Raw genomic sequence first — 10,000 nt, forward strand, 5'->3', positions numbered from 1 at the left:
GTGTGTGTGTGTGTGTGTGTGTGTGTGTGTGTGTGTGTGTGTGTGTGTGAGTCTGTATGCCATTGTGAGTGTGTGAGTGGGCTCTTACAGTGTGAACCCGCGGTAGATGACTTCTGTCTCCTGGACCAATCGGAGTGTTTTCCTGCAGACACTGGTCAGTGTGCGGCTCTCTGTTACCAGACGCTCCACACACACACCCTGCTCCCACACACACTTCTGCTGCAGCGCTCGCTGTCTAAGAGCAAAGCCCCGCAACACCATACACACACTCAGGCACAACACACACACCCCTGGAGACAGGCCGAAGCATTCGCACGCACACATTGCAGCCAGGACCGCCACCAAACACACCAGGACAGAGACATCCCTGCAGAGAGAGACAAAAAGTGTGTCAATGTGTGTTTATGTGTGTGAGTGTGTTAATGTGTATAAATGTTTGTGTATGTGTGTGTGCTAATGTGTGTGAGTGTGTGTGAGTATTTCTCTGTTTGAGTCTGTGTATGAGAAAGAGCATGGAAATTAATGTGTGTGTGTGTGTGTTTCACAGTGTGTGAGTGTGTGAACATTTTTTGTGTATGCTACTCTGTGTGTGTGTGTGTGTGTGACTAAGTTTGTGTTGCATGGAGCATGAAAACAAAAAAAGGATGTCACTGCATATTACACATGCTGCATACTGAATGTGGCCTACTTTCAGAAGTCTGTGTCTGTGTCTGTGTCTGTGTCTGTGTCTGTGTCTGTGTCTGTGTCTGTGTCTGTGTCTGTGTCTGTGTCTGTGTCTGTGTCTGTGTCTGTGTCTGTGTCTGTAGTACCAGACAGTGGGTTTGGCCAGTAGCTGGGGTCTGGGTAAGGCTGTGTCCACACTGGGGCAGGCTGAAGTAGCCGATCCCAGAGAGAGGATGCTGGGATCCAGCAGCTCGATGAGCTCAATGTCCTCCTGCAGCAAGACGTCCTGCGACAACACACAACGCAGGGCGTAGCGCCGAAACTCTTCATCCTAAACACAAACAAACAACACACACACAACATAACGTGACTGTTACAACTTTGCACATCATCAGATCTATGATTCAATGAATGATTCTGTGTACTAGTTCCCCCCCCCCCCACACACACTTTCTCTTATGCACATTCATAAATATATTTCTCCCCAGATACGCTGTCAGAAAGAGAGAGAGATGGTGACACAGAGAGAGGGAGGAGAAGGACTGGGAGAGAGTCATGACAGGAAAAAAGAAATGGACGTGGCCTAGGTCACTGACTGCACTGTTGCCTAGGTAACCCTTACCAGCTGTCGTTCATGTTGTTGTGCCGTGTTACTTCTGAAGACCACACTCAGGCGACGCATGGCTCCCGTGAGTTTCCTGATCCAGCTCTTCTGTGCACACACACACACATACATACGCACACACACACACACACATACGCACACGCACACACACACAGACACACACACGAGGAAACACACACTGTATTGTCACAGAAGTTTGAATGCAGCGTAAGTAAACTATGTGAACATAAATTGACTGTACCATGCTCTGGGTCCCCTTTTCTTTCTCTCTCACAAAGGAGATTATGAAACACACAAACACACAGACTCTCTTCCTCACACAAACAGTTGTAAGCATTAGTGTATGTCCTTGACTGAAATGTTTCCCATGACTGGATAAAGAGTTGAAGCGATCGTTAAAATCGCAAAGCATAACTAATCTGCTGTGACCATCAAAACACACACACACACACACACACTTTAAATACCAAATATACAGACACACACACAGAGCTGACCTACTGCTGTGACAAATAAAACACACACACATGCAGACAGATTGATTATTGATTTTTTTCTCTCTACATCAGAAATTAAGGCATCCATGAGAACACTGCTCCGCCCCAACAAAACCCCCGCCCCCACCAAACAAACACACACTATTTTCAGATTTGTAAACAGCTGCCCCCACCTCACCCCAAGTCTACACTAAAGAAAGACCAAAACATCTATTATCACCAGGAGGACACCAAGGAACGCTCATTAAAGTATTCACACTTCACCCTCTCACCCCCTCAGCGCTAGCTACCAAACATTCCCCTCGCAGACTATTCAAGACATGCCAACAGAAGACCCGGCATTGGGCCGTGTGAATCACACACACACACACACACACACACACACACACACACACACACACACACACACACACACACACACACACACACACACACACACACACACACACACACACACACACACACACACACACACACACACACACACACAGTATAAGATCAAGACCAGAGCCTTGTGAAACATTAAGTATTGCGCGCACACACACACAGTCTTGCCAACTTTTGCCCTGTTATAATCAGTCTTTAGTATTCCACTGGTGCAACACTGAGAATATCCCTGGATCATTGTGTCATCTTACAAGAGAGAAAGAGAGAGAGCGAGAGAGAAAGAACAGAAAGGAGGGAGAGAGAGAGAGGAGGGAGAGTGAGAGATAAGAAAATGAGAGAAAGAGAGAGGGAGAGAAAGAGACTGAAGGAGGAGGAGTGAGAGGAAATTTCAAGGTCACACAATGGTACACATGCACACACACACTCCATTCCTAAGTGTGACAGTTTCAGATTCAGAAAGGCAACAAGCAGTGTCAGCTTATTGCCTCCTTGTTCTACCCGAGACACACACACACACACACACACACACACACACACACACACACACACACACACACACACACACACACACACACACACACACACACACACACACACACACACACACACACACACACACACACACACACACACACACACACACACACACACACACACACACACACACACACACACACACTTTATTGAACATTCGTCCCTCTCGTGTGCTTTCTGTAGCTGCAGGCAGGAATCTCTCTCTCCCATCAGGATGTCACACACAATAACCCCAAACATAAAACAGACCCACGACATCACTTCCTGTCCATCTTATCAAACTCAGTGCAGACTCGCCATCCCATCACAGATTCTCATTGACTCTCTCGCTACCCTGCCTGCATAATACACACACACACACACACACACACACACACACACACACACACACACACACACACACACACACACACACACACACACACACACACACACACACACACACACACACACACACACACACACACACACACACACACACACACACACACACACACACACACACACACACTTAAGCTTATCTATATGGAATTCCCCTCACACTTCTCACACACACACACAGGCACTAAATGAACAACAGACCCTCTCATTGAATCACCATTGTCTATATAAATGATAGGTCGAAGGTCGGCAGGGGAGGGGCAGAGTTGTCACTCACATTCTGAGGGGGCTGGGCGTCACGTGAACACGCCCCCTCGTCCTGAGCTCGGTCATCCTCCTGAGAAACGGGTGCACACGCTTCGAAATCAGTGTGTCCTAGATCCTGAAGATACTGGAACAGGGGGGAGTTCTAAAGGAACACACACACATACACACACACACACACACACACGCACAGGCACATATCACCAAGTTAGTGCTGGAGACGGGGAACGAAAATTAGGGAGGGTGACACAGGGTGTGAGACAAGACGCAGGAACACTTGGGGGAGAGATGTCCCTTCTCATGTACGTACATTGTGCATACAGTATACCACCAGTATGCCAATGAAGCTTATTTTGAATTTGAGTGAGAGAAAAAAAAGGAAGAGAGATGGGGAGGGAGAGAGAGAGACAGAAGGAGAGAGGGAAAGAGCGTGGGGGAAGAGTGGGAAGGAGAGAGAGAGAAAAGTATAGCAGAGAGAGGGAAGACAAATGATACAGACAGCAGACGAGGAAGATAACTGTGAGAGTGAGAGAAAGAGAGTGAGAGAGCCAGGAAGAGAGTGAGAGAGAGCGAGAAAGAGAGAGAGAAAGTGAGAGTGAGACAAAGAGAGAGGGGGAAAGAGAGAGTGAGAGGGAGAAAAAGAGTGACAGAGAGAGATAGCAAGGGAAACTTAGAGAGTGAAGAAGAGCGTGAGAGATAGAATCTTCATTTTATGACAGAGTCCAGCTTCACACACTGGATCAACCAGCCCTCTCATAACCAAATCCCCCTCATCCCCTATTCACGGGAGCCAGGCTTTGGTATTTTAGCTAAACTGATCCTTTGTGTTAGTTAAATTACCCCCTTTAGCAATCACAATGGCCTCCAAACTCCCTCTAGCACGGCTGATCATGGGTTATATCCAACTGAAAATTAACTCCTCACAGGTTATCACAACCTCACCAAACTGACAGAGAAGCCGACAGGTGAGCTAAGCCAAAGTCCTCGTGGCTCTCCGCTAATGTCTATGGTGAAGCTGAATATTAGGAAACTAATGTCTATGGTGTAGCTGAATATTTCAGAAATATACCATCACATGGATGGTCCTGTGGTTCTCCGCTAATGTCTATGGTGGAGCTGGATATAAGAAATATACCTAATGTCTATGGTGGGGCGGAATATTAGGAATATACCATCACATGCTTGGTCCTGTGGCTCAACGATTAAAGCACAGTGCTAACAACACCAAGGTCATGGGGTATAGAGCCAATGATCACAAGTAGCCTACAGCTATCTGTACTGTATTATAATTATAAGCCACTTTGAGTAAAAGAAGGTTTGCTGAATGAATAAATTAGTATATCAAAAGCACTTTCTCCGTCCCTCTTTCATTCAGTTTACGTCTATGAATCAGTCTCTCTATCCCTCCGTCCCGTTACCTCTCGTCCAATCCTCATCCTCCTGCCTGGCCTAGGGTACGCCATCCTTTTCCCGCCTAGCTGCCTGGCGCTGCCGACCCAGACAGACTTCCCTCCAGGCTCTGCAGAACAGGAACCGACCCCGACTGCGCTCCTTTCACTCGGACCCGGGGACCGGCGGACCAGATTACCATTCCACACGGATTTGAGCAAAGCGTCTTAGTTGGCCCGAGTGTTTCCTCATCTGCTCTGTGCCCACCTAGCCAGTGCCGTGCCAGCCCCAAATGAGGCTAAATCCACCTCTGCTAATCTCTCACTGGCTCCTAATATGATTTTCAAATCTTACAAACACAAACATTGTTTATGTTCAGACCTCAGCAGGAGGTGCAGTAGTTCAGACCTGACTGACTTATGGAAGGAGAGTAGAAAGAGTAAGTAACTCATTGCTGACAGCTGCGGAGTTGAAGCCAGACCAGGGCCATATCAGGGGGCCACTTGACAGTCAACTTTGGTCTGGGAGAAGTCTAGTAAGTAAATGTGCCTGTGTAATGCACACCCTGTGCATATTTGTTCACTTTTCAAGGGAAGTTGTCATGCCTGTTGCAATGGTAGTGTCTATGTTTTCTAGTGTGGTGATGGTTGGCTGGCATGCTCCTTTGGAAAAGGTTGCTGGTGGTTGTACTATAGTAAAGTCAGACTAAGTAAAATTGAGCAGCAGTGAAGTCGCCTGTTTTCATGAGCCCAATTAGATCCGTGAATACAGGCAACCCTAACTGGATAATCTAAATTAGGCTATACTCCAAACCAGACACTAATCTACCATTACAACAGAGTAAACAAAGCGCTCGTTGATCTGAATTTAAAGCTTCTATCACAAGTTTCTGTGAAATCAGCCCGCTTGATGACCAGCAGCCCTGATGCTGTTGGGAATGGTTTTAGGAGTAAACGTCATTGTAAAGAGCAGAATTTGGCTCCAGTCTCATCCGTTTTCTCCTGAATGATCGGTAGCGTCAGTAGCTGTCTCGGTAATTGGGTCTGCATTTTCAGGGTAAAAGTGGACCACGGGGCGGCCGGCAACAGATATGATTTATGATCAACACAGACCCACAATTCACCAATCGGAGCGGATCAACACACCCAGCTGTCCAGCCAACGTTACTTGGTCAGAGAGAAATAGACTCAACGTTAATGTGAACATGCAGTGTAGACTTGCATTACTCTATATAATATCCGAAGGATCAGCCGATTAATTCCATGGCCACTTCCTTCCCAGTTTACACCAAGTTAATAGGCCTACTGTATTTTAACGAAATGAGATTCAAAATCATTTTGATGCTTAAGATCTGTTTAACTGACAACACTCTCAACTTTTCATCACATAAACCTCGCCCAAAGTTACCTACACCTGGTTATAGCAAGTTAACTAACTCACTACCTGGGTGCAAGTTAGCATGCTTAACTTATCGGTATGACATTTACACACGTAGAACTAGAGACACATAATAACACACTATGCCTGGAGATATGGTGCCAGCTAGAGTAACGTTACATAGCTGAGTTACAAGCAGGTACAGACCGCACGCTGTCACACCAGTTCTACACACCCCACTGAGGAAATGGCCCTCAGGAACAGGCTTACTGTTAGCAAACAATCACCCTGTCAACTGCATTTGAATGACAAAAAAGTATTCCCTTACATTATAGGCTATACTGGGCAAGTCAGCGCCTACTTGACACTAGCAACAATCATCATGTGGAGTTGTAAGCTGCCATTAGCTTGTTAGCAAGTTAGCTGAGTACATTGCATCTGATTGCTATAAGCTGCACATCAGGCGTCTGAGTAGCGTCCGCCCCAGTTTATATCAAGCGACTAAAGTCGTGTACACTGCCCAAAAAAGATTATGCTTACCTCGAACACCACATCTTCATCGAACTCCTCAGTCATTGCTCTCCGCCATGTATCCCAACGTCGCGCATTCTGGGATTGTAGTCGGGCAAATCAACAGCAGTTGGATGTTAAGCAAGTCCTCCAAATGCGCAAAGAAGAATCATCACAGAAACTTCATTTCCCACAATCCACCGCTGACACACATTCCCATCGAAAGACTTTCGTGGTCCGGCTGCCTGCGAGCTCACCTACTCCTCCAGCGCCGGTTTAGGGTATTGCGCATCAAAGTTTCCAAGAGGAGAATCCAGAATAACTCCGTGCTCGGAAACCGACAAAACGGGAGAGAAAGGAAAGAGAATCGACAAGTCTTTTTCTTCGGTGTCAGCAAAACAACGGCTTTTGGATGTAGCGCTGGAATTTTGCTTGGATTTCTTAAATGGGACTGTCAATGGCTCGGGAGAAGGAAAGCATAGGAAAGCGGTCGCCTTGAATGCAAGTTATTCACAGACCGAGGAATCATGAGTTCAGGTTAGTTTCCTGTTGGAATCACGGTGTTGGAAGTGGGGAATAATATTGTCGACCAAGCAGTTTACTGCATTGTTCTTGAACAAGTTTAAACTCTGCTTTATGAACACACCTAACACAGCAACATGTTGATAAATTGAATCGCTTAGATTAACTCTTAAAGTTTAATCCCATTTTAAGTGAAGTTGTCTTTGTGGACAACGTTTCAGAGCTGGCTGTGAATATCCGTTTTACGCAAAGAGCAGCGGATGATGGAAAAAAATTGAGCAGGGATGCGCAAAATCTAATAAAATCAAATCACAGTGTTTAAGTTGCTGTTTCTGTCGTTCTATATCGTTCCACAGATTCAAATACAGAACGCTACACAATTTAGCCGTGTGTAACGATGGTTGTCTTGCTCTCTCTTTCTCTTTGTGTACTGTAAGTGTGTGTGTGTCAAAATAGGGCACATATTTTCTTTTTGATTGGAAACAAAGAAGAGAAAATGCCACGCGTAGCTTAAGCGTGAAGTGTAACGTTACTCCATTGTTCAATATCTCAACCCCGTTGCTTGTTCATCTCCAAAAGTCACAAGTTTTACAGCTCTCTGGCCAATCCTCTTTTAATGCCCTCAGAATAACTGTTAACAAATCTGCAACGTGTTTGCCCTAGTCAGCTAACGTTTCGCTGACTAATAGTACCGGTACATGACGATGCGTAAATATGCATAAAGTCAAAGTTTAACAGTGACTGTAGAGTTAAATATTTGTATTCGCCCGAGCTTGAGGGTATAGCTAGGGCTGACTGAGAGCATGATGAGCACGTCTCGCGTGGAGCCTATTGTGTGTGTGTGTGTGTTGACTCGGGGATCCCCGCGCACGCTTCTTTCTATCCCTGGAATGCGTTCCTGTTTTTTTATAAAGGCAATTCGTTTTGTTTATTCAGTATCACCTGGTGTTTAATTTTTGCCACTGATTTGTTTAACAACACAAACTTGCAGAAAATGCACCGTAGTGAATTGAGGCTTACTTCATTTTAGCTTAATGTACGTGGCTAATATGCCATAGGAATATGTTGTCTGTTCGGGTGTTGGATGTGAAATGACTTGAAGCTTGTGAGACAACTGCGGAGATCCTTTTGGCTGTAGGGTCTGGTCTGGACGAACTAGGCTTTTTTTAGGATCTTCAGAGACACACACAGGCAGGCTGTCACTGCTTTTCGTTACTACTGCCACTTTGTTTATATTTTGCAGTCTCTTGCAGTCACAGTCTCCTTCTCTTTTCATCTTTTAATTTGTGTTGCTCTCTCTCTCTCCCGCTCTGTCCATCTGTCTCTGTAGGTGTGAAGAAGCCTCCAGTTGCCCCCAAACCCAAAGTGAAACCTCCACCCCCTCCTATTGCCCCAAAACCAGACCCTCTCCGTTTGCAACCATCACCGGCAGCAACCAAGAGGCCCAAACCAGCACTGGCTCCGAAACCATGTCCTTCCAAGACCAGCTCCAATCCACCGCCTAAGTCCAGCATAGCCAGGGTCCCTCCGAACACACACACACCCCCCTCGCCGCGCACCGCGGAAACCACTCCACACACACTGCCGGACACACTCCACCTTCTCAACTCCAAGAACGACGCTCAGAGTCCCCAGAGTTCTCGGAGTACACACACACGCTACATCATTAACACGTGTGTGTGCGGGGAGAGCACCTGCGCACAGTGTCATCATCTTGGCAACGGCGGTGACAGCCACCTCCTCCTCTCCTTGCCTGGACAGAATGGCGGGGAGGAAGTGAGAGGGAGGAGAAAAGATGAGGAAGGAGAGCAGAATGACGGCGTGGTCTCAGACCTCACACACACTCCTATCCAAGGAAAGGACCGAGAACACACACCAACAGGCATAGAGGATGTTACACACACACACACGGACATGGAACAAACGGCACACACTCCATCAAACCCACCACAGACCCTCCAGTCCATGTCAGCCAACTGTTCTCATGATTCGCCCACACAAAATCACACACACTCCCCCCTCCCACACACACACTCCCCTCTCCCACAAACCAGGACGCAACGACGCAGGTCACCTAACACACCCTCTCCTGAACACACACCCACGGACACACCCAGCCCCCTGCAGAGGTGTCTCAGCAGGAGTGAGGTGAGCCCCGGCAGCGGAAGTCCGCAGTGTGAGTGCGACATCTCGCAGTGTGTGTGCGACGAGTCGCGGTGTGTGTGCAACGTGTCGCGGTGTGTTTGCCGGGAGAGGAGTGTGATCTCGCCGGTTCCTGCTCCCCCCAGCAAACCCCTCCCCAAGCCCATCCCACGCAGGCCCAGGAGGGTGGAGCTTAAGAGACAGGATGGCTTGGACACGCAGCTCACACACACTTCCACCAACACACATGCCGATACACAAACAAACACCGAAGTACACGGAAACTCTCAGACGAGGACGCACACCGATGAACCCCTCCAACACGCGTCCATCAAAGCACACACTGACAGGGATGAAGACACACACCCTGACAAAAATGCTGAAACACAAACAGACATGAATACTGACACACACATTGAAAACGATGTAGAAACACAAACTCAGGAAGATGCTGAGGTTTGCAACCTAGAGACTTTGGGTAACCATGGTGATGCCGAACCCTCAGAGACTATATACCACACCCCCGTTGATGATGTTGACGATGATGATCCCGCCTCTATTCCTCCTGTCCCTCCCCCTCGACAGAAGTCCCTCTCTCACAAAACCAGCTCCTCTCTAGACAACCTGTTGGAGCGCAGAGACGCACACAGTCACGCACAGGGTGAGGAAGAGGAGGATGGTGCAGATGATGACGATAATGATGATGAGG

The 10,000-nt window shown here is 47.3% G+C and overlaps 2 protein-coding genes across 3 annotated transcripts in view; one reads left to right on the top strand and one right to left on the bottom strand.

The window, feature by feature from the left end:
• The window catches only part of vezt (vezatin, adherens junctions transmembrane protein), a 15,896-nt gene extending 9,117 nt beyond the window's left edge, over positions 1–6,779 (bottom strand). For both annotated transcript variants that reach the window (XM_080851583.1, XM_080851582.1), the window contains exons 1-5: positions 6,658–6,779; positions 3,365–3,496; positions 1,286–1,375; positions 810–994; positions 89–367 (exon numbers count right to left, since the gene is read on the bottom strand). In XM_080851583.1, coding sequence (XP_080707709.1) covers positions 89–367; positions 810–994; positions 1,286–1,375; positions 3,365–3,496; positions 6,658–6,693 — 722 coding nt within the window. In that variant the 5' untranslated portion in view covers positions 6,694–6,779. The remainder of the gene's footprint in view (positions 1–88; positions 368–809; positions 995–1,285; positions 1,376–3,364; positions 3,497–6,657) is intronic.
• A 285-nt stretch (positions 6,780–7,064) lies between these two features.
• The window catches only part of fgd6 (FYVE, RhoGEF and PH domain containing 6), a 22,221-nt gene continuing 19,285 nt past the window's right edge, over positions 7,065–10,000 (top strand). The window contains 2 exon segments of the mRNA XM_080851581.1: positions 7,065–7,164; positions 8,480–10,000. The exon segment at positions 8,480–10,000 is cut by the window's right edge and continues 820 nt beyond it. Coding sequence (XP_080707707.1) covers positions 7,155–7,164; positions 8,480–10,000 — 1,531 coding nt within the window. The 5' untranslated portion in view covers positions 7,065–7,154.

This window comes from Sprattus sprattus (assembly GCF_963457725.1).
Source record: "Sprattus sprattus genome assembly, chromosome: 14".
NCBI classification, from domain to species: Eukaryota; Metazoa; Chordata; class Actinopteri; order Clupeiformes; family Clupeidae; genus Sprattus; species Sprattus sprattus.